The 25,801-nt window shown below is 32.4% G+C and overlaps 1 protein-coding gene across 4 annotated transcripts in view; it reads right to left on the bottom strand.

The window, feature by feature from the left end:
- The window catches only part of LOC145318699 (uncharacterized), a 136,870-nt gene that overhangs the window by 78,502 nt on the left and 32,567 nt on the right, over positions 1–25,801 (bottom strand). For all 4 annotated transcript variants that reach the window (XM_080160145.1, XM_080160147.1, XM_080160148.1 and 1 more), the window contains exons 3-7: positions 22,366–22,443; positions 21,521–21,605; positions 3,191–3,344; positions 2,735–2,872; positions 2,186–2,265 (exon numbers count right to left, since the gene is read on the bottom strand). In XM_080160145.1, the coding sequence (XP_080016271.1) occupies positions 2,186–2,265; positions 2,735–2,872; positions 3,191–3,344; positions 21,521–21,605; positions 22,366–22,443 (535 nt within the window). The remainder of the gene's footprint in view (positions 1–2,185; positions 2,266–2,734; positions 2,873–3,190; positions 3,345–21,520; positions 21,606–22,365; positions 22,444–25,801) is intronic.

The raw sequence follows: 25,801 nt of genomic DNA, 5'->3' as shown, positions 1-25,801 counted from the left end.
AAATTATTTTCCGCAGTAAAATAAAAAATTACTAAATTTTCTTTTCATAAATTTCAGGGGTCTGAAGGGATAAGACAGTTGCCGATAAATTGATGTACATCCAAAATAATTATACACAAAATTCTGTAGATTACAATTATGAATGAAACTTAATGAATCAAACAATCAAAATTCAATAAAAATTCCCCATAGTTGTTGAGCAAACGAATAAGAAAACGTTATTATTAAACTTTGGAGACTTGGGTAATAAATAGCCCAATGTCCCCTCCATCCCTGATAATTTTTTATGAATAATGTCTATTGTTAGTTTATGTACATCACATAGTTTAGTGCAACAATGACAAGATTACAACATTGGCAAGTATTGTCAACAAATCACTCAATTTGACATTTTCGTCAAATGGCTAATTTGAAATGGAGGTTTCGCAAAAGATATCCCATCATTAAAAGTAGTAAGCTTTTTTGTCTGTAGTGAAGAATATCGCTAACCGCTGAACAGATAGGGTTTTCTTTTTCATTTAGCTTCTTATGAAAGGTACAGGAAAGGTTTATAACTATTTTTGGGAGGGCATCTAAATCCTCTCATAAGAAATCGCCCTAAGAAAAAGATTATCCATTCCACCACCCTCACAAAAAAATGCATAATTATTGGACAGTATTTGGACAGCTTTCAGCGGATATCAAAATTAAAAAATTATATGATTTAAACCACTGTCGTTAGCCCCGAAGGGCCGAAGTCCTATGCTAACAAAACTGGTATTAATGACAATGTTATAATTCTTATTTTGATATTCGCGGAAAATTGTCTGTAATACGATGTTATTTATGATTTTCTGAGAACCGGTTCTAATACAGCGGATATTAATCGGTTTGTGTGTCTGTTTGTACCGAAGGATCTCGCTAACCGCTGAAAAGGTCCTGGGAGGGTTTATAGCTATTTTGGGAGAGGGTACCACCACCCTACCAAGAGAAATCGCAAAAAATAAAAAAAATATAAAAAATCGCTACCCCGCGAAGATTTTTGGTATTAACAAATAAAAAAATAATTTAACGTGTCCCTAGAGGCCTCTAGGGGCGTAGCCGCTAGGCTAGTGTACAAATAATACATTCACCATAATACTGATCCTATCTAATTAGCTGAGTAAAAACTATAATTAACACAGGCAGGGGAGTAAGGGACAATCCACTGGAAATTATACTGATAACAAAAGTTTTATATTTAGGTTCATCCATTCGTTAGCAAGAAAACATTTGACTAATCTTTAAGGTCCACTACAACAGGATTAATTTTGTTTCTCATTATTTTGGATATTAATAACTCATTCTATGATCTTACAACTTGAGAAACCTGAATTAAAAGTAATACAAGTTGAAGGATGAGTTGATTGAACTAAAAAATCTTGTACAGAAAATATTAGGAAACTTATATCAATTTCTATAATTATAGTAACATGTTAGAATTAGCCTATCTATTTCAAACTTGATTATTCTTATAACAGTTAGGTATGATTTAGAAAGAGTAGCAACTCTATAATTGTTACCAGAATGTCCGTACTTAAAACATGATGATTTTTAACCTCTTTGACAAGGCGTTATCCTCTTAGAAATTTTTTTTTCATTTTTTTTCAATTTTGTAATATAACTTGTAATTGCCTTTTCTTATTATTTAGTTCATTGACATTCAACTAAGAAAACTATTATGGATAATTAACAATTAATTGTTTCAGGAAAAGTAAAAATAAGTAGGAAAATTGGGTAATTATAAGCAATGCAAAAACTAGTTAACAAAATGTTTAAGGAACAATAGATTATCATACAGTAAAAAAAGAGGTAAAAATGGTAGATATTAGTAACATATAATATATGTATATTATTAAAACTGTAGAAGAAATTTCGGATCAAGAAAAGAAAACGAAGTAGAAGGTTTAGTAGTATTTTCATAGTAGTCAATTGTTCATTTTAGGTTAGGTTAGGTAAATGTTAATAATTGGATCACAGGGTTGGAAAATAGGCTAGAAATAGGAGAAAAACTATTGTTAAAATACGACGAAACCCCCTACTTTGTTTTATCTCCATTATCCGAAATTTCTTCAAATAAGTTAAATCTAATAAATAATATTATGTACGTACAGACAATAGACATGCCCTATTCATAGAGTAGCTGCGCTGTAAAAATAATCCTTACCTATTTGAATAATTGTATCCATACTGCTGGTCAGCTGTTAATTCTGGCTTTGGCTGCTGAACAATCGCTGTTGAGTTGGCCTAAACAGCGAATTTATCAGCGAGGGAGGGGATATTGGGCTGTTTATTACACTAGTCCCCAAAGTCTGATAACAGCCTTTTCTTATTAGTTGTCTTAACAACCTCGGGGACTTTAATTGAATTATGATGGTTGGTTCATTTTGCTGAGTGTCCAAACGATTTAAAATCAATGCATATAGTTAAAATACTTAATATTAATATAAAAAATAGGTGCATTTTTGTCATAAAAACTTTGAATTTGACAGCCCCATTGAATTTCATGGGTGTGAAAATTGACAATAAAACTGTGTTTATGACAGCAGTAAAGGTGTAATTTTAACAGTGGCTAAAACAAATATTGCCAAATTGCCAAAAATACATCAAAAACGAAATTTTAAAAAAAATACCTAGTTTATGTCAAAAACACAGTTTAAGTATTTTTGCTAGTGGTAAAACTGGCAGCACCCCAATTACGATAAATAAAGATTACCTGTTGTTCTTGTGACTGAGGTTGCTGCTCAACAGCTGTAGTTTTACTATCAGCTGACTGTTGTTGGCCTTGTTGTTGTTGTTGTTGTGTAGCCGCTGAGGGAACAGCTGCTGTGGTAGTGGCAGTTGTGTCAGGTTTCTGAAACAAGATACTCCGCTTTCATACAAAGTACTTTGTTAAGGACGTTATTATCATCTTCCCCCTATTTTTTAATTATTTAAATGATGTGGAGTTTTTACTCAGTTCTTTATACTTTAGGTCAATTTGATATTCATTATCAAACAAGGGCATGCACAAACTTTTTTTAGCCCTCTAGCTCTAATATGAGCCGAGGTAAGGTCCAGAAAGGGGCCCGACTGTTAAGAGTTAAGATCAATAAGCATTTTTCAATTATTAAATTCTAATTAATTCTTTTATTCCAACAATTCGCCCCCAAAACACAAAAAAAAGCCTTACCTTGTTTTCAGAATTTTGAGCATTGTCGCCAGTAGTTTTATGTTGGTTAAGGTAGGCGAGATGACCGTTCAAAGCTGCTCTGCGCTCTACCTGCTTCTTTAGCTGTTCATCCTGGTACTTCTGCTGCTCAGCTGCGGGCAGATCCTCAAGGAATCTAAAATGAAATAATTGTATATTAGTAACAGGATGTCTTTGAGCCAGTGTCTGTTTAACCACTGGACCAATATGGTTCTTGGGAAGGTTTATAACTATTTTGGTGGAGTGTAATTCCACCCTTCCAAGAAAATTCGCCAGTGAAGAAAGAAACCACCAGAATGTATTTTTTACTTTTCTTTTTAAAAGTAAAATTTAAAGTGAAAGGGCATATAATTAAAACTAAGTTCCCAAACTAGCTGCAAGCAAATTTCAAAGGAATCTGAAAAGAATATAGAAAAACAAAAATATTTTTTAAAACACTTTATCATTGTATCTTTGAAAATTTGAAAATAAGGAGTTTCAAAGATCTTTGGAATCAATCATCCTTGTCTAATTTCAATTTGTAAACTTTTGTGTTTGTTGAAATATTGAAAGCCATACATCTATCTGTCTTTGTTTGTGTCAGGGATATAGTGATAGGACAATGGACGCATAATCAACTAACTTATCATGATAATAGCTAATATAGATTTAATACAGGCAACTATAAAGGATAAGACACTGTTTTATAAAAATTAAGGTATATTTCCTCAGATGGAATTATTGGTTAAACGTTTAAACACTACTAGGTTAAAATTTAATCTAAAAAAAACAAAAAAAAGATAATGTTGTTACAAAACTTTGGGTACCAGTGTAATTCACCAACCAATGTCCTCTCCCTCCCTGGATTAAGTTGTGTATGATAAATACTTATCAAGTGGATATGGATTTTTGAAAGCGAAGCTTTTCTATAATTAGGGTCGGTTCGTCCGTCCGTCCGTCCGAGATATATAGCTTTTATTCGTTAATTTAGGCATGTTAGAATTGTCCTATCGATTTCAAACTTTGCATGGTGATTCCTGTAGTAGTTAGGTACGATTTAAAAAGCGTAGCGACTCTATAATCATTACCAGAATGTCCGTACGTCAAATTTAAACATGTTGATTTTCTACTTTTTTAAAAACAAATTTTTATGTGATCTAATTATCCGTTTTATCTGATTTTTGGTATAATGATTCCTAGGACAACAAAGAACAATATTTAAGCGAAGCAACTCTATAATCAAGTCTTAAAACGTAAATACGTCCATAAACATTATCCTGTATCAAGCAGTTTTTCAACAAATTTACTTACAATTTTGCTTCGCTTTTATGGATGTTGTCATCCTTGTTCTAGATGCAATTTATGACCTTAATAACAAATAATTACTTGTTATAGCAGCCACTTGAACTTTTTGTGCAGCAAAGAAATCCCTATCAACGTGATGCTTGTTAGTGTGTGTGTGTGTGTGTGTGTATGTGTGTGCGTGTGTTTGGAAGTATTAGTGGCAAACTTTCCGCCATAAAAAGAAATATTTTGTCAAAGTTTTACTTCAAATACACAGGGAGGCAGGGATCTTAAGGGATAAGACAATGGAGACACATAAATGATTGGCCTCAATGATGAGAATCAAAACAACCCCTTCTGGTTGGATAGTTTAGACACCGCAGGTTAGTCAACAAAACAATCAAAATTTAATGTCAAGTGCCCAAAGTTTGGAAACTAACTAATAAGAGTAGTAGTTATAAAACTTTGGGTACCTGTGTTATTTAGAGATCATCGTCTCCTATAATAATTGCTTAATATAATCTTTAGTGATGGAAAAATGTACATTTTCTACCATTAACATATCCCCTAAATTAGAGATTCAACTTTGACTGTATGTAAGCTGCTCGCAGTAAGCACTTTGGTGTAAGCTAACCCACTGCAATTGTAACCAGGGAGGAAGGGGCCATTGGGATGATTATTACACTAGTCCCCAAAGTTTTATAATAGTGTTTTCTTATTCGTTGGCCTAACAACTTTGGGGACTATTATTCATTTTGATTGGTTAATTAAGTTGAGTATCCAAACTTATCAATTATTATTTGTAATCTACAGATGGGGTAATTTTGTGTATCTACATATATTGGGGATGTAAATAAATTTACAGGTCAATGTCTTATCCATTTAGATCCTTGCATTGTAACACTCTGTATCACCTATTTTCTAACTTTTAACTTTACCAAACTTTCAAAATATATATGTAAAAATATTTTCTTTTAGTTTTAGTTCTGATTCTGGCAAAAAAATTATTACAACAGATGTTCTTCTTTAATTTAAATTAACTTTCTTTTGGAAGCGTAGCTGCTCTATTTATTTGTTATGTTAGTCTCTCTCCCCCCCGAAGATTATTATGAATACGGTCTTTAGGCAGTTTCAAGCCTCTTAATCGCATATTCAAACAAGACATTTCTGAGATTTTTAGCCTCAAACAAAAAGTAATCTCAATACTTTATATCATAGAATGAAATGGTTTCAACCTATTAAATTATACCCCACAACTTTAATTGTAGGTTTTGGGCAGAGTTCATCTTTTTCTAGGGGTGATTTATCTTGGGAGTGTTGGAACACTCCCGAAAGACCTTCGAGAAGCTACACTGTATAGGAGAACCATATCGGCTCCTTTTTACTTTATTATAAGGATAATTATACAGTTTGCAAGGAATCAAAATCCAATTTCTATGCGTAGTGTTGGAGTGTGTACAAATAAAAACAAAGATGACAACATCCATAAAAGCGAAGCACTGAAACTGTAGGACAAACGGACATTAACACTTGTATAGTGTCTGAACTGAATAATCAGAATATAAAATTATAAGATTCGAAGCAAAATTGTAAGTAAATTTGTTGAAAAACTGCTTGATACAGGATAATGTTTATGGATATACTTACAACTTTAGGACTTGATTATAGAGTTGCTTCGCTTAAAATATTGTTGTTCCAGGAATCAATTACCAAAAATCAGATCAAACGGATAATTAGATCACATAAAAATTTGTTGTTAAAAAAGTAGAAAAATCAACATGTTTAAAATGGACGTACGGACATTCTGGTAATGATTATAGAGTTGCTACGCTTTCTAAATCGTACCTAACTACTACAGTAATCACCATGCAAAGTTTGAAATCGATAGGACAATTCTAACATGCCTAAATTAACGAATAAAAGCTAACTATCTCGGACGGACGTACGGACGGATGTACGGACGGACGGATGTACGGACGGACGGAAGGACCGACCCTAATTATAGAAAAGCTTCGCTTTTAAAAATTGAAGAATTGGGGTCTTGAGGTAAAGGGAAATACCCTCCACCCCACACTGGAAGGGAGGTAACTTTGGACTAATTTTATTTGTTGGCCCAAAAACAATTTCAATCTTTAAAAAGATTGAATATAATGTTAGAGATTGAGGGTGTATAACACTTAGTGTACATTAATGAGAATAGTTTAATTCTCAATAAAATAAAATGTGTGTAATTGGCAAGGGCTTCAAAGCTTTTTCATTTGGAGGGGTGGATAAAAATTAAAATTAAAAAAAAAATTGGGGGGGTAATCAATCTTTTACCCTCTTCCCCCTCACCCCCCCCCCCATTGGACGTCCTTGGAAATGGCTAAAATCGGGTAGGTTGACTTATATTTATACATATTTAGACAAAACAAATAAAATAAGAATCGCTTTTGTTCTTTCTGCAAATTCTCAGGTAGGGAGAAGACAATAGCAGATAAATGAATTTTATAACAAAATCTTCTCGTTAATATTTTCAATTTAAACAGGTGAAATTTGTTAAATGAGAAATTAGTAAAATTATTTATCCACTGTTCCATCAATTTACCCCTGAAAAATAATGCAACGAAATTGAGGAAAAATAATCTAATAATCATTGGAAAAAACATTGGACCGTGGAAAGAAAACGAAGTAGCTGGTTTCGTCGTATTTTTACAGTAGCTTTTCTCTTACTTCTAGCCCCTGCGAAGGGCTCTAACCCTGCGGGGCCATCATTAATATTTACCTAATCTAAATAATCAAAAGCTACTGTGAAAATACAACGAAACCATGATCCAAAACATTTCTGAAAAATAATAGCTTTTTTTCACATGATATAATAAATGAAACCAAAGCTTTACTACATTTCAGGGTATAGTATTAACTCTGTAAACGTAGGAAACTATTGTGGATATTCATCTACCATAGGGGAAAAGTGTGGATAATCAACAACTCTTGGAATATGCGTGGATACTCAGCTACTATTGGGGAATTCGTGGATACTCAGCAACTATTAAGCCAAATTTTCTTTCGAGTTGGTTTAATCTTCTAATGTTTCATCAATAAAATTTAAAGCCTTATTATATTTAAATTTTCGGACAACGTTAAAAATCGAAAGAGTCCATCCGTACAATTAAATATAGAAAATAGGTCTGATTTTTAGTGTAGATTTCCAGCTAACTATAGGTCATACAGGACCACTTAATAATATTGATTTAAAAAAAGGCTTGTTAAAACATATTTAAGTTTGTTTAATTGTATTTAAGTAGTTTAGTCACTTAAATAAGTAAATATTAAATGTATACAATACATTGAGAATTATGTCTGGTAAAAGCTGGTATGCCCTCAGGGGAAAATGTCAAAACTATCCAATTTATTTGTTTTGATACCCTCCCTCTCCCCTTGCCCCACTTTATATTTCTAATATGCTAAAGTAATAGAGAATCTTTTTGTATGAATGTCCAGTAAGATCTCATTAATGGCTGAACAGACCGGTCCTCATTCGTGGCAACTCTACACTAATGACCAATATTCTGTCTTTCGTAAATTTCAATGTGAAAAACATAGATAGTTGTTGCTCTACTTAATTCATTGTTTTGCTGGCTTCCTGGCGGCTACAGAATGCCAGCAAACACTTTGCTAGATGATTTTTATTTGTTCAAAATCTTTCAAAGAAGGGGTAAGAGTCAAAAGTTTTATAAAATGAAATTTACTTTTTGTTTGTAAATTGATAGGACAATGGACTAGGATATTTTTGGAGAGAAAAAGGGGTGTGGAATGATCCAAGCAAAATTATCCTCCTGTTGTGTGTTTGTCAGTGCTCAATGGAAAATGAATTAACTCCGAAATAACGATAAACCAAAAGTACTACAAAGTACCAATCAACCAATCCCTGGTATGTGTAGTTGTACAATGTGTATTTGAGAACTAATGAACAATGTTACAATTTGTATTTTGCGAGTACTCTCTCTCTCTCTCTCTCTCTCTCTCTCTCTCTCTCTCTCTCTCTCTCTCTCTCTCTCTCTCTCTCTCTCTCTCTCTCTCTCTCTCTCTCTCTCTCTCTCTCTCTCTCTCTCTCTCTCTCTCTCTCTTTCTCTCTCTTTACCAATAAAGTTTTCCTGTTATAGATAAAGGCTTTTTATACAAGTCTTTGGATTATTTCAAGATGTTTTATTTCCAACCCTCGGCTAGATAATAGGGTTGCAGCCGCTAGTAGAAAATAATTCATCAACATCTCATTGTATTAGCATGACCAGGCAATGCAATGAGTAGTTTTTGTCTTCTAAAATTCTTCACTTTTAATGTGCTTTGAAATAATGGCATTAGTGCTCAATTTAAAATCAGATAAAATATTAATATTTGTAGTAGGCCTTCAACTTCTTTAAAAAATAAAACTGTTCATAAATTTAGGCCTATTGTCCTATCCCCTGAGAAACAAGAACAATGAATAAATCAACAAATATAAAGATTGTATGTTGTATGTATTTGTAAAACAGGTAAAAATGACCAAAAATTTTACTTTACCCAGAAAGAGGGGGGAGAAGGTTTGGGTACCAAGTTTAATCTACAGAAAGGGTTATTTTGTTTATCATAATGGGAGATTTTTATTAATTTATCGTCCATTGTCTTATTCCTTAAGATACCTGTTTATAACATGCATCAACTTGCCTTAAGAAAAGTGCTATGGTTATATTTGCCATATTCCAGGATTTTTTTGCTGCTATGTAGTTACTACAATCATGTATGGCAGATTTATTGGGAAATATTATTGGCCAACAGAAAAAAGAATAATCCTTTATTGCTTCGAAACCGATTAATATCCACTGGTTTAGATCCGGTTCAAAGCCTTACTGAAAAATAATGTATAGTATCGTATTACGGACAATTTTCCACTAATATTAGAAGAAAATTCATAAGATAATACTATTTAATTTACTTACAATTTTGTTTCGCCTTTAATACTTTTTTGTTCTGATCATTTAGTTCTAACACTCTCAAAGTGTTAATTTTCGTTTGTCCTACCGTTTCAGAGCTTTGCTTTTATGGATGTTGTCATCCTTGTTTTGCCAACAAATTTGTCTTTTTACAAAAAAAAAAATAAAATTAAATTCGTACCTTTTTCATTAACTAAGTTTCTTTAAAATATTTTGCACTTATTTATGAAAAAGAAAAATACATGGCGAAGTATGTTCTATCTTTATTTATTAAAATATTTATAATATAAATTAATGTATTTAATGAAGGTCAAGCTACAAAGTTAATGACGTATTGTATGTATTTAAGCAATTTCCTATATTTATTAATTGGACCTTTCAACCGCCTCTCCTTCCCTCTACAAATACTCCTTAAATTTCATATCGACTTTTGTCTGAAACTTTGATAACTAATGAACCGATTGAGTTGTCATAATTAAGGAAGCTTCAAATACGCCTAGGTATGGGTTCAAAAATTTTATTTCAAGTTCTAACACTTGAGCGGGTATTAAGCTATTTTTTCTAGCCACTAGATGCTAGGCGCGTAGCCGCTGGTCATAACATAGAGTTGTAAGATCTAGGAAATGACTGATCAGATTTAGTTTTGCTTTTTAGAAAAGCCTCATACATACCTAAGGATGGTTTTAGGCTATTTTCTTTCCTATTGTAGTTTATAATAAAGTAGCTCTCTTTCTAATATTTTAGTTTATCAAATACTAAAAAATTTGAAGAGAGAATTTAAATCAGTTTAGAGGTTAAAAAAGGTCCAATCCTAAATTAAGGGAAAGTTTATGTTTGTAAATGTATTAGTGAACCATTATCATGGGTAGAAACATTACTAATCATTACTAATGGATTATCTATGCCTTTAAAATAAATATAGAAAGTCTAGATGAATAATCCCAATTGAGCCAATTGGAACACAATGTAAGAAAAAATCCGATCATCTAATTGGCTGTACAACTTTTATTACTATTGGGTAGTTTATTTTTCTTATCATATATAAAAGAAGTTAACAAAAATAGTTATTTCTCGCATCGTATTATAAACGGCTTTCCGCGGATATAGAATGTACAACTATAAGATTAAAACTAGTTTTTTTAGCCCCGAGTTTCCGAAGGCACAGGCTAAAAAAGAGGTTTTAATCTTATGATTGTACATTTTTATATTCGTAGAAAGCTGGATATAATCAATCCTAGATATAGTTTTTTCGTATGGATGAGAACCTGTTCCTATCCACCGGATTCGAATGAATACGAGAAAATGGTAAATGTCTTGATAAAGTTAAATAAAATGTGACTGAATGCATAAAAAAATCTAAGTCTGCCAATAATTGTATATTAGACAGGTAGTTTAATAATTGGCCATCTAGTTTAGTAAATCTATTGCTTTTACTTTACAATGTATGACTTAACTATTTAAAATGTTTTGATTTAAAAGTTAAGATTTTTATAACTTTTTTCTTTCTTTTTTTGGCAGCCAGAGTTCAATTGCAACCCAAAAAGCAATTTTAATCTATTTGTACAAAACGTTTTGGTTATCGTATGATAGTAATTTTGGTAAATAATTTTAAAAAGAAACAAGAATGACTCTTTACAATAGAACAAAAATTCAGAAGAAAAAAAAAATTCACATTCTCCAATTTTTAAATCATTAAACCTAAACATATTAAGGGGGAAAAAAGAGCGAGGTATGAAAACGTAATAAAGTTACTCCGAATTTATAATTTTTTTTATCTTGAATTACTATAAAAACCTAAAGAGTATGAAATTGAATTTGGCCTGTATTTGTGCATCACATTAATTGCTGAAAAGCTGCGCTGATAAAGAGAATAGGAAGTGTGGTGGGGAAAAAGTAGAAAGCTTTTATAAAGTTGGACAGGGGTTGTGCAAAATTATAGAATTGTAACATATGAAAAAATCCCTAATGCACAAGATGACCACTTTTTAGCCCATCTTTCACTAAAAGAAGGTGTATCAACTTTATTTTTATTGCTAGCCGGTTCTTTTAGTAAGTAGTAGATGTAAAATTTTTCATAGAATTCAGATATGCAATCGGTTTTTTTGTAGACCTCTTATTTTTTAAGTAATTTAAGTTTTTTAAAAAAAGATTAAGTCGCTTTTTAAGGTACTAAAACGCAACAAAAAAAAGGAAGAAAATGTCCATTATGTACAAAAATAGTAAGATCTTTAATTTGACACCTTACTTTTTGAATTTTGTCAGGTAATTATTGAAAAAATTGATTTTTTTAAACCCACGAGAATAAAAACTTTGAACTTAATTTTATCATTTCACAGGTAAAAAAATATGGGTTCATATATACCTTTAGAATCAGAAAAATATTACGAATCCATTGTAAGCAAAATTGAAAAAAAGTAAAAAAATAAAAAATAAACAAATGGCCAATTATATTTTTTGTTCAGGCAACACTTTCGTCTTCCCTTTTTTACCCCCTCTTTACCCCCTCTTTACCCCCTTCCCATTTTTATACTCAATTCAAGAATTAAGACGTTGCCTGTATAATATAATATGATATTTTCATATAATTCCTTTTATTGTAGTTTACATACTATATTGTAAACTTTTTTTTTCAATTTTGCTTACAATAGATTCGTAATATTTTTCTGATTCTAAAGGTATATATGAACCCATATTTTTTTACCTGTGAAATGATAAAATTAAGTTCAAAGTTTTATTCTCGTGGGTTTAAAAAAATCGAATTTCTCAATAATTACCTGACAGAATTGAAAAAGTAAGGTGTCAAGTTAAAGATCTTACTATTTTTGTTCATAATGGCAATTTTCTTTCTTTTTTTTGTTGCGTTTTATCACCTTAAAATCGACTTAATTTTTTTTTTTTAAACTTAAATTACTTAAAAAATAAGAGGTCTACAAAAAAAACCGATTGCATATCTGAATTCTATGAAAAATTTTACATCTACTACTTACTAAAAGAACCGGCTAGCTATAAAAAAAAAGTTGATACACCTTCTTTAAAATAAAAGCTTTTACAGTATAAGTAGATTAATGTAAAAATAGACTAAAACTCGCTATTCAATTTTTTTGATGTAACTAATAAGTGTTTTTTTTCTTTACTAATTGAGATTGCAAAATGTCCTATTACATAAAGAAGTAACTTTTTTGTAAGTAGCCTAAAATTCGATAATTACTGAACCGATTAAGTTTTCCATATCAGGGAAGCTTTACATGCGTCTCGGGAAGGTTTTAGACTATCTTGTTTTTAAGATTAAAACCTTGGAAAGGTTTTATGCTATTTTTCTGCACTCTTCTACATATATGAATACAAAGACCCTAGATGCTGGGGCACAGGAACTAATTCCTTTCTGCATGATTCATTTGAAGTTGACGAATTAAAAAGCTTTTAAAAAAAACTGTAGCCCAATAAAAATAGAGGGGGATTTGAATATTGTTCAATAAGAAATAGAGGATAATTTGTAACACATTGAGCAACACAATAAAGAGTTTTCTGTAAACACTTCTTAATAACTTTGCAAATTGTTCATTGTTCGCACAGCTTCGGGGGGTTGATCAATGGATAGGGAATTAAGGTACACCTTATTTAAATCAACAAAACAACTTTGTAGATTAAAGTTAAGGATAGAAAAAGTCTTTTCAAAGTAATCATGATTTAATCTTTCCACCAAGGTTTTTCATATTTTTTTGACAAATGGAAGAACAAGTGTAAATGTTTAAGAGACTATATGCTTCCAGTGATGTAGGGGTTATTGAACTGTACTTGAAACTAGTACCCGAAGTTTTATAAACACATATCATATTCGTTGGTCCAAAAATTTACTTTATTAAAATTTGATAGGGTTATTATAATCTAGTAACTGCTGAACCAATAATCTTATTCGCAGGTAATTTTGTTTATTATCATTGGGATTATATTAATCTATCGTCCATTGTCTTATCTCTTTATCCATTACAGTCAATTCCGACAAAAAAGTTTATTGTACAAATCCAATGGAAAGATTTGAGATGAAAGTAATATTAATATGCCCGTTGGCTTGTCCAGCCATGTGTAATCACGTGTAAAACATTGCATAAACATTCACAATGCTGAATAACAATCTATACAATATACAAATAGGTAGATGATGAGAAGAATAGTTATCCTATTATATAAAGTAGTAAGCGTTTTTTGTCTGTCCCGAAGGATCTCGCTAACCAGTAAACCGATATTGTTCTCCTTTACAGTAAAGCTTCTTATAGGCCCTGGGAAGGTTTTAAACTATTTTTGGGGAGGGTGTCTTCACCCCCCTTCCCCAAAAAAAATATTTTTTTACTCTTTTGAAACTCGAATTTTAAGTGGGATGAGGTCGACTTTTCACCTTTCTTACCTTAAGTGCCCCTAGAGGCTTCTAGGGGGCGTAGCCTCTAGTTTCTTATATTACATCGAAACAGCTTTTCGAAGATATAGAAATGTTCAATTAAAACCAGTTTTGTCAGCTTCGAGATGCTAAGCTTGTTTTAATATTATGATTGTACATTTTATTATTGGAAGAAAACTGGATTAAATACGATGCTAGACATAATTTTTCAGTATGGCTGAGAATCGGTTCTAATCCACTAGTTATTAATAAGTTTTGAAGCGATACGGGAATTTGTGTTTGGTTCTTTTTTTATAAATCCTATTAACTAACGTAGTTGAGTTTTTGTTGTTTTAAGCCTGATATTTTATTAGGATTCTTGCATAGCAGCTAGAAAAAGAATTAACATTTTTTAAAACTTAATTTTGACTGTATTTAAACTTGAATCTTTACTGTTACGTGACAACGACATTATAGAAAATGTGTACTTTTATATATATAAAAAAGAATTAACTGTACAATTGATTCTTTTTTCCTGTAATTTGTTTGACACTAGTGCAGAGTTGAAAAGAAGCAACTTTAATGGATATAGAATACGTGGATATTGTGGGAGATTCTTACATACTCTCATATAATGTTTCTCCCAGCTTGCTAATACAACTATACCTTCCCTCTGTTATGATTTTACCATATTAACCCCCCCCCCCCCCCTGACCATAGAAAAATGTATTGACCATTATTTCAGGGCTATATATATATATATATAAGCAACCTAAATTGACGACATAATTCACCCCTGTCATAATATCCACGTATTTTATATCCATTTCAACTTGTAATATTACTGTGCAACATTTTCTTTCATATTTTGTACATGATTCACTATGGAATAACTGTAGAATTTACAAAGTCTTACAATAATACTTGTTCAGACACCTTAAAACTTTTTCTCCTTTTTACTTCTAAATTGCTAATTATTATGAAAGCTATCTTTACTATATTAACAAAGCACTTAAAGAATTATATTTTATTTGTCTAAAGCTATATATCTCGGAAATTGCTTTAGAAATGTATTGCTAAGAGGTTAAATGACAAGATATTATTAAAAGCTATTTATCGTATTATTTACAGCTTTTGGTTGATATTGAAATGAAAAATTATAAGATTAAAAGCAGTTTTGTTAGCCCCGAGGGGCAGAAGGCCCGGGCTAATAAAACTGCTGTTAAGTTTATGATTCTTATTTCTATATTTGTGGAAAATTGTCTGTAATACGATGCTATACATTGTTTTTCAGTGTGGTTGACATCCGGTTCTAATCCAGCGGATATTATTCGGTTTCAAAGCCATACTGGAATACAATTTCCAATATTGAATATTTTTTATAATGTGCAGAGGAGGAGAAATTATATGAATAGAAGATTAATCATGTCTTGTAGATTAATACAGGGGGGGGGGGGGGCTATGCATGGGTTTCCAGGAAAAGGGGACATTGATCTGTTTATAACACAAGTACCCAAAGTTTTTATCTTATCGTTGCCTTAGAAACTTTGGGTACATTTATTAGAATGTTCAAAAGTATTACTGCGGAAATTTTTCAAGTAATAATTTTAATTACAGAAGGAATACTTTTGTTTATCATCATTGGGAAGGTATATAAATTTACTGTTATTGTCCTATGTCTTGTCCCTAGGATCCTTGAAATGTTTGTATGTCTGGTTGTATGTTTTCTTTCACCTTGCACAGTACGGTAAAGGAAACATTCAGTATTTTCTATTTAGAAAAAAAACAAGGATGTCAACATCAATTACAAGATTTCTAGCTGCTTAAAAGTAGTCCGACCGCCATGGATGTTTTGTAGTTAATTATGATGGGAATGTTGACAAGAAGTTTCAGCCGTTTATCTTGAATAGGAGCCGAGAAAATTACGTTTCCTCCATTAATATAGCTATTTTCATATTTTTAAAAGTTATGTACTTTTAAAAGTTTAAAGCTATTTAATTTAATTTTACTATGAATCACAAGTTCTATTGATTTTAAGGTCAAGACCGATATTTAAAACTAATATCAAATATAAAAAAGAACCAAATTCGTGATCATCCAATGATTATCCAGGTAAATTAAGCAGGGATCGGAAGCCTCACGTAAGCCGCGCATAAGCCTCAGTTTTAAACCTGCTTGTGAGCAGAAAAAAAAAATTTAAGAAAGAAGGATTGTGTGCTAAAGAGCCGTTTTATACATCCAGCTGAATTTTATAGTGATAAAATCACGATTTCACTGAGGCTTACACGCGGCTTACGTGAGGCTTCCGATCCCTGAAATTAAGGGATAAGACAATGGATAATAAATTAATATACATCCCCAATGAGGATAACCAAAATTACCCATGCTGTAAACAACACCCTCCCTGATTATCATCCAATTAGCTACCTGTCCTTCATCTATTAATATCTATGGGGGTTGTGTCTAGTCTTTGCCTAGAAAATAAATAAATATTCTGCATATATATTCTATATACAACAAATACAATTTATTTGTTTGTATGTTCCATTGTTTACAGTGAGTGAGGGAAGGGACAATGGGCAATTAATTCATTTTAAGAGTTTTTGCTGAAAGGCAATCAAAACCAGATTTATCCAGTAAAAGTAGTAATGGTAATCTAATTAGAAAACTCCAAAATGAGAAAAAGTTCTGAGAAAAAAAGCATTTACTTGAAAAATAGATTACCAGTACATCACAATGAAGTAAACATGCTGTAATTAATCACTAAAAAATCGCCCTTAAAACTTATTCCACCCTGATATTATAAACTACTACCAAAATTCAAGAAAATAATGATTTTCAATATTAGGGCTTTAGATTGTTTATTACATAAATATCACAGTAGAGTTTTTATCTATGAAAGACTTTTTCTTGAAAAAAAATGTTAGAACCACCAAAAATAATTTTATTCCATATAAATTTTTTTGTCTGCTAGAAATTGTGTTATTTATTTTGTCTGCTAGGATTATAACAAATTCAGCGGCAAATGTGTGCTATTTCCCAAAGTCAGTCAGAACTGGCAAAATCCTTCACGAACACTTTGGGCCGGTCCCCAAGGTTTGAAACAACTAAAGTATTAAATATTCGATCCATTGTCCCCTCCCTTATTCCCTGCATTGTTTATCATAATAGTAGACTTAAAACTAAAACTTTTTTTAAAGTTCTTCCATTCGTTGGCTTAAAAATCTTAATATAATTAGAATGTAGAAAGTAACTTTACAATCATGGAGGGTACATCCATTTATCACACATCGTCTTATTCAATAAGATCTCTGAATTAATCCATTTTAAATGCAAGATTTTAAAAAAATTGTTTATATATTAGTTATTTCTCTCATCGTATTATAAACAGTTTTCCGCGGATATAAAATGTACAAGATAAATGCCGAAGTCACGGGCTAAAAAACTGGTCTTAATATTATGATTGTACATTTTAACATTCGTAGAAAACTGGATATAATACAATGCTAGACATAGTTTTTTCGTATGGATGAGAACCGGTTCTAATCCACTGGATACTAATCGGTTTTGAATAAATACGAGAAAATTTATTACATTATTATTCTAATAAGTCCAATGTTATTTTTTATATGATTATGCAGGTAAAAATATGTATGCATAGAAAACAAAACGTTTCAGCTTTTTTTTATATATGTTTGTATATTGCATTGTTAGATAAAACGAGGAGGACATAAGTAACGAAGCTCAAAAATTATGAATGGAAATCGGAAAAAAAATTACTATAGAGCAGTGTCATACAATAAACATTAAACTTGGTAATTTAAAAAATCACCAAACCTTTAAAATCACGCAAACTTTAAACAAGACAAATTAAAAATCTAGGAATCGATCTAGCACCGCAATTAATAGACAAATATTAATGAACTTGATGGAAATGTGTAGAACATATTCATTCATATTTAATCCCTGATAATTTCAGCCATCAATCTTAAATAGGAGTAGAGAAAATCATAAAAACTAAAAAATGTAGGAGTCGATCGAGCACCCCAGTTAATTGACGAATCTTAATGAAACTTGGTGAAAATATGAAGAATGTTAACATATTTCATCCCTGAAAATGTCAGCCTTCTATCTGTTACAGGAGCCGAGAAATTCATGTTTCCCCTTTCTGTCTCAGACGGACAGACGGACATTTCGAATTATAGAGTTGCTTCGCTACTGAAAAAGATTACATAACTAAATAGAAACCATAAACTTAAAATAATCATAATTTAAAAATAACAGGATGTCAGCCTGTCTGTCTATTTGTCTTTTTTGTGTGTGTTTGTTTGTCTGTTTGTATTTACAGAAGGATATTGCTGACCGCTGAACTAATATGGTTTTTCCTTTACACTATCTCAAACGTTCTGGGAAGGTTTATAACACTTTTGGGAAGAGTACTATTACCCTCAAAAGAGAAAATTGACACTAGAAAAAAAACAATGACCCCCTCCATAATTTTTCTAAACTTTTTCTCTGTATAACTAGGGGCGTAGCCGATAGTTCATTGATAAAAAATTGTAATGTTTTTTAAGAATCTCGCCAAGGAGTTCTCCATTTAAGGAAATTTAGGTCATTGCATTTTTAATTCTTAGTCTTTGGATGGTTTTAAGCATCTAATCTATTAAATTTCTAACTTTTAATGTAGATAAATTGCCTAATGAAAGTATAGATCGACCTTAATTGTATGGAAGCTCCGCTTTCAAAAAGATTTATATTAAACACAAAAAAGGTTTCTAAAAATGTAATTGATAAACGATGATAAAATATTTATTATTATAAAAAACGATTTATGAATCAGTGATTCATATAAAAAAACCTGGGAGACAAGTGTTAAGACATTTAATTATACTTGTCTAAAGTGTTTAAATTAGCAGTGTCTATACTTTTCAACCAATATGGGACAATTATATTTATCATAATAGGGGATGTGTACATAGATTTATCGTCCATTGTCTTATCCCTTGATATACCTGATAAAAAGAGAAACAATTATGAAAACTTTTATGTTGCTTTGATTAGGTCAACTCATGGAAATAAGGAATAAAATAATCTAATTAAACAGTAAATTTCGGATAAACTATCAATATTGAAGATAATTAAAGTCCCTCAACAGATTATGACGTCATACGATAGAATGGCCAATGAGAGGCCAGTATACACTGTAATTGACCAATGTTAAAAATTTATGCTGGCCTCTCATTGGTTATTCTATCGCATGACGTCATAATCTGTTAAGGGACTTTGATCATCTTCATCAATATTACAAAGAATATATTTTTCTATCAATTTCGCCTTTAAAGATAACCAAACATTTGGTTATAAGACCTTTTACTAGAAGTCCTAAAAGTGGTCAAGCAGCACTCAAGACGTCCTTACACTAGATATACACAACACTTTGCTTTAAGACCATCTTCTCGAAATCCTAAAAGCATTTATAAGCCAAGGCACTCCATAAATTCTGACACTCAATGTCAATATCTTTTATTATATGACGGGGTTTCATATTCCATATAAATAACAGATATGTTATGATTCTTAGATTAGAGTGCAACACTAAAGAGGGAAAGGGTTAGATACGTGTATCTCCCCATTGCACAGTCCTTGTGCCGTCTTTCAATTGGGTCATTGAAAATCAACCAATGGTGTGGTGTGTATTGACGCAGCCAAGCAGCAGGAAATGATTTAGTAGCAGACGAATAAGGTCATTGAAAAAGGAAGGGTGGTAGTTATCTGTATATACATATCTATAATACAAAGTAGAACGATGTCTGTCTGTTTGTTTGTCTATCTGTATGTTTTTAGCGAAGGATCTCGCTAACCGCTGGACCGATCGGGTTCTCATTTACAGGGTAGTTTCTCATAGGTCCCGTGAAGGTTTATAACTATTTTCTTGGGGGATGGGACACCCCAAACCCCCCCCCCCCCAAAAAAAAAAAAAAAAATATTTTAAAAACTAAAATTAAAATAGTGGAGTCGACTACCCCCCACTCAAAAAAAAATTTCCCCCAAAAAATTTTTTATTTTTATTTTTTTCTTTTTCTTTTAAATCTAAAATACGAAAAATCGGTTTGATCAAACCTCTTGGGGCAAAGCCCCTAGATGCTAGGGGCGAAGCCGCTAGTATACTATATACTAGTAATTTCTAGTACCTAACTTATGTATCAAACAGTACCTTGAGCAAGTTTCATGAGCAACGGGCGCATTTCGAATTTGCCTAGTTAAACATATGCGCGGCCATTGCCTAAGCTTTTTATAGCAGGGTCAAACGTCCTGTTCGGTCAAGTAGTCTTGGCGCTATGTCCGTTTAAAAAAAGTCCGGATTTATGTGCCGCACCCTGTATCTGTTTTTCTTAGGTTGATTTATCCATACTTTTGTTCCTGATATTAAATATAAATGTTGTTATTACTTACGTCATCAGAAAATCAATGATTTCGTCTAATCAAAAAGCTCATAAACATAAACAATAGATATAATCTAGATACACACTGTCTGTATCAGCCAATAGAAAAACAGTGGAAGAACAATCCGTCCATATTATTATTTCCAATATGTATTTTGTTACAAAAGGGCAGTTATTTTTGATACATAATATAACAAAAAATTGTCCGCTAAAATTTCCTTTTTTTATCTTTGATATCTATTACATCAAATAAAGAAATTCCCTTAAATAGCCAAAAAAAAATAAAGATGATTAAAGTCCCTCAACAGATTATGACGTCATACGATAAAATAACCAAAGAGAAGCCAGCATAAATTTTACCATTTGTCTGTTACAATGTATGTATACTGGCCTCTCATTGGCTATTCTATCGTATGGCGTCATAATCTGTTGAGGGACTTTAATCATCTTCTAAAAAATCACTCATATCCCCCTCCTCTATTTTATCTATTCCACAGCACGGGTACGTTCTTATGTCCGTTTGTTTGTTCTTCCGAGTCAATCAACTTCATTTTTATTATTAAATGTCTTAAAGAAAATTTTGATATTTATTTGTAGATTCGCTGGTGATTTTTTATATGTTTTAAATTCTAGGTTTTACATAAAATAATATGGTTTCATAGTCGAGTAGGAAAAAAAATTTAAAAAATCTATTTGCAATTTGCAATCCATTTCAAGGGTGTGTTGTCAACAGCAACAACCCCTTTCCCCTTTTTAACCCCAATAAGACTCACACCCTTCTGCCAAGACTCTCTGCACGCCACGGTGGCCAAAAAGGGAGTGATGTTTCCAACATATCTATATACAGATAACTAACTCCCTCCCCGTTTTTCAATGACCTGATTCGTATGCTATTGAATTATTTTCTCGTAATCATTCGAATCCGGTGGATAGGAACCGGTTCTCATCCATACGAAAAAACTATGTCTAGCACCGAATTATATCCAGCTTTCTACGAATATAAAAATGTACAATCATAAGATTAAAACCAGTTTTTTAGCCGGTGCCTTCGGCACCTCGGGGCTAAAAAAAACTAGTTTTTATCTTATAATTGTACATTCTATATCCGCGGAAAGCCGTTTAAAATACGATGCGAGAAATAACTATTCTGCTACTTGGCTGTATTGATATTCTCGACACCAATTGGTCAATTTTCAATGGCAACACAAGAACATTGTGATGGGGAGATACAGTAATTTAACCCTTTCTCCCTCTAGTGATTTACTCTAATGATGTTTCCTACCTGATTTTAATTGTTCTGCCAGTCTGCTCATTGTTGTGGTTGTTGCCGGCTTCAGCTTGCTGTTGGTGTTGGGGTTGTGAAGATCCTGACACAAAAACAACAACAATTATATCAAGAAAAAAAAATTAGGATTATCCCACAGAAAGGAAAGGGACAATGAGCTTTTTAGTACACTAGTCCCCAAAGTTTTTTTATAACGTTTTCTTATTCGTTGACTCATCAACTTTTTTTTAAATGAATGTTGATTGGTTGATTCATTTAGTTGAGTGTCCAATCATTGTAATCTACTGAGGAGAAAATTTTGTGTATCATCATTGGGGATGTACATCAATTTATTGGCTATTGTCTCATCCCTTTAGATCCCTTGAAGCTCTTAGAAACTAGGAAACTTTGGACAAAAGAATTTATGTTTTTATCCCCATTTTTTTAGGAACCATAAGGGGTTTAAATTTTGTAATTGGAGTATTGGTTCATATTTAAGAAGGAAGGATTCTTATGTAGTGCGACGGCGGAATCAAGGGGACACGTACGGCGAAACCAAGTGCAAATTATAGAGTATCTTCATATATCCCAAACAACTGTGGGTCAAAATATATCCAAGGGGGGGTAATTCTAACAGTGTCATACTTAAATACTTAATGGGCCACTAGACCTACACTTTGAGAAGAAATCGCTCTAGGAAAAAGTCTCTTAGCACCCCCCACCTAAAGAAAAGCTCCAAATAATAAGAAATAATACCCCCCCCCCCCTCCCCCCTAATGAAAATTAACCATCTTAGCCAGATTTTTTACTTGCACCAAAAAATAAAAAACTTGGACGTCCTTGATGGTAGTTAAAATAGTTACCTGTGGATGCAATGGTGGAAGAGTTGCTGCTGGAGGAGAGGTCAGAGTCCAAGCCTCCGGACTGATGGGATATCACCTACGCACACCACCCGTCAAACTTTATTCAATTATCTTAAAAACTTTGGGTACTAATTTAATTCTAATTGATTGCATATATGGTGCTCAGCGAATAATTGTGGAAATTTTGTTTATCACTATTGTGGTTATACATCAATTTTGTATTGTCTTATCCCTTAAGATCCTTTAATAGTTATTTATCGCATCGTATCATAAACATTAAACAGCTTTCCGCGGATTAAAAAAAGGTTCAATTATAAGATTAAAACCTATAATTGTAAATTTTATATTTGTAGAAAACTGGATATAATACGATGCTATACATAATTTTTCAGTATGACTGAGAACCGGTTCAAATCCAACGAATATTAATAGGTTGCGAAGCGATACTAGAAAATATAAAAAACTGAATTTTTTTAATATAAATATGACATCTCATAAATATAAAAACGAAAAAATTATCCATAATATTTGACAACGATAATAAATTAATCTCCTACCCTTTCTTCTCCCCTATACTAAAAAAGTAACAGGGTGTCTGTTATTTTGTCTTCACCGAAGGATCTCGCTAACCCCTGAACCGTTCGGGTCCCCCTTTCGAAATTTTTAAAGTATAGACTTGAACGCAACATAGATAGGTAACTTATTATTTTTTTTAAAAACCAAACATTTAAAGTGCCACTAGAGGCCTCTAGGGGCGTATCCGCTTGTATATACATATTATGCTAATAATATGGGGTAACAAAGTTTAAAGAATACAAAAGGGATGAAGGGTTGATTTAGGGGGTTGTTTGTGTGTGTGTGTGTGTGTGGGTATGGGTGTGTGGGTATGGGTGTGTTTGTGTGTGTGCAGCAGAGTACAAACTTGGATCCTGGTTGCTCCCAGAGTACAGACTGGATACACAGTTATACCTGTCCAGAATTGCACAAATACACACACACAGAAAACCCCTAAAACACACATATGTGTTACAACCAAATGCACGCACAACACATACACACACTCACCCCCTCCTAACACACATACACACACACACACACACACACACACACACATACCTCAAAGAAGAATCAGGGAGTCATAACAGCAGCGCACAATAGTTTAACCAACAGATCTCTCTCTCCCTCACACACACACACACTCTCTCTCTCAATCTCTCTCTCTCTATCTCTATCTCTTTCTCTCTCTCACACATAAATTCTCTCTCTCGTAAAACTTTATTACTAACCCCCATTTGTACCTCTTTTTAATTCCCCCCGCCCCCCTCAAAGTTATTTTCATCAGATGCATTCTAATTCTAATATGCATAAATGTGCAAAAACTTTCTAGGTATACATACATATAAATGATAGTAGTCAAGGCTGCACTATTTCCTCCAAGCATGTTCTTGTTAGTAGAGTAAGTCCTTACATCCTTTATCGCATTTTCATTATTATTCAAATCTATGAATAAATTGTTTGTTTTTTTGTCTTAGAATGGAAATGCAAGCAGTAGAGTACACAACAATTAATCAGGGACATGTAAAACTATTAGGGGGGGTGTTGACACCCTACTTCACCCCCCTACCACACGCCAATGAATACATGTTTAATTACAAAAGAAAAGAGTTTAACAATTTAATAAACTGAAAAACTGAAAGTTTTGCATTTTCGCTTATAAAAATTTTAAAAATATAATGTACATAATAAATCTAGGTATGATTTTAAAAATTTAAAGGGGGTTGGAAAATTGGGGGAGATCTTTTTTTTGAAGGAGTACAAAAAATGACCTGTTTTATAAAGTACTAATTTTTTTTTAACTGAAGCTTAAGATTTCAATCAATTCTTGACCAATTGAGATCAACAATGTGGATCAGCTTCATAAACGCCCCGAAATGGTATAAGGCTAATTTAAGTGTTGGGGTGGTTTAAGGCCATACTTCAGCCCCCTCCAAACATCATAAAATAAAGAGCCTCTAGATGCTAGGGGCTCCGTCGCAAGTAAATTATAAATATGCAAAAAGACACAATTTTTCAAATACAAACATTTTTTTCAGATTTTTAAATAGATAAATATTGTAAAAGAAAATTATCAATTTCAGTCAATTTAAAAGAATGTTAACTAAAATGAATTTATTCAGAGAAATTTTTTGATTTTCATTCTTCTTTATTTCTGGAGAAAATGTACTTTCTTAAGTATTTTTGTGAAGAGTTTGGGCCCCTGGAACATAAAGGAAGTTCATTATGATAAAGAAATATATCCTATTATATAAAGTAGTAAGCTTTTTTTGTCTGTTGCGAAGAATCTCGCTAACCGCTAAACCGATATGGATCTCCTTTATAGCGAAGTTTTTTATATGTCCATTGAAGGTTTTTAACTATTTTTGGGGAGCGTATACCACCCCGCATATAAAACATAATCCCCCCCCCCTCAAAAAATAATGTTATTACTTTTTCTTTAAAAAAACAAATTGAAAAATGGTTGTGTCGAACTTTCTCCTTTCCACCTTTAGTGCCCCTAGAGACTTCTAGGGGCGGAGCCGCTAGTGCTTATAATAAAATAATAGGATCTCTGTCAGTTTGTCTGTCTTTCTGTCTGCCTGTCTGTGTGTAACGAAGTATCTCGCTAACCGCTGAACCGATATGGTTCCCCTTTAAACCCTCCCTTAAAAGAAATCTTAACAAAGCTTGAAAGAAAACATTCTACGTCCACCTAGAGGCCTCTGGGGGCTTAACCGCTAGTCGTATTATATAAAGAAGTAAGGTTTTTGTATTGTCTGTTAAGATCTTGATAACCACCGCCCGATTGCGTTCTTCCTTTTAGAGAAACTTCATATAGCCGATTGAATGGTTTTAGGCTATTTTTATGCTTCTTTATTCCCGCTTAAAATACTGATCCCCTCATCGAGGCGAAGTCACCAGTAGTTAAGATATTAGGCGAAAAAATTCTTCCAAAGTATATGTTTATATCTATAATACAAAGTAGAACGATGTCTGTCTGTTTGTTTGTCTGTCTGTCTATTTGTTTTTCTGTCTGTATTTTTGTAGCGAAGGATCTCGCTAACCGCTGAACCGATCGGGTTCTCCATACAGGGTAGTTTTTCATAGGTCCCGGGAAGGTTTATAACTATTTTCTTATAACCCCGCCAAAAAAATGAAAAATACACCCCCCCCCCCCCCCAAACAAAAATTCTTTTTAAAACTAAAATTAAAATAGTGGGGTCGACTACCCCCCCCCCCCAAAAAAAAAAAAAAAAAAAAATTTCCCCCCCCCCCCAAATTTTTTATTTCATTTTTCTTTTCAATCTAAAATACGAAAAATCGGTTTGATCAAACCTCTTGGGGCAAAGCCCATAGATGCTAGGGGCGAAGCCGCTAGTACGTTTAAATAGAATTGCAC

The sequence above is a fragment of the Acartia tonsa genome, chromosome 5 (assembly GCF_053477335.1).
Source record: "Acartia tonsa isolate MP-2025a chromosome 5, ASM5347733v1, whole genome shotgun sequence".
NCBI lineage: Eukaryota > Metazoa > Arthropoda > Copepoda > Calanoida > Acartiidae > Acartia > Acartia tonsa.
Note: the sequence above shows the minus strand (reverse complement) of the source record. Positions and strands in the feature narration are given on the sequence as shown.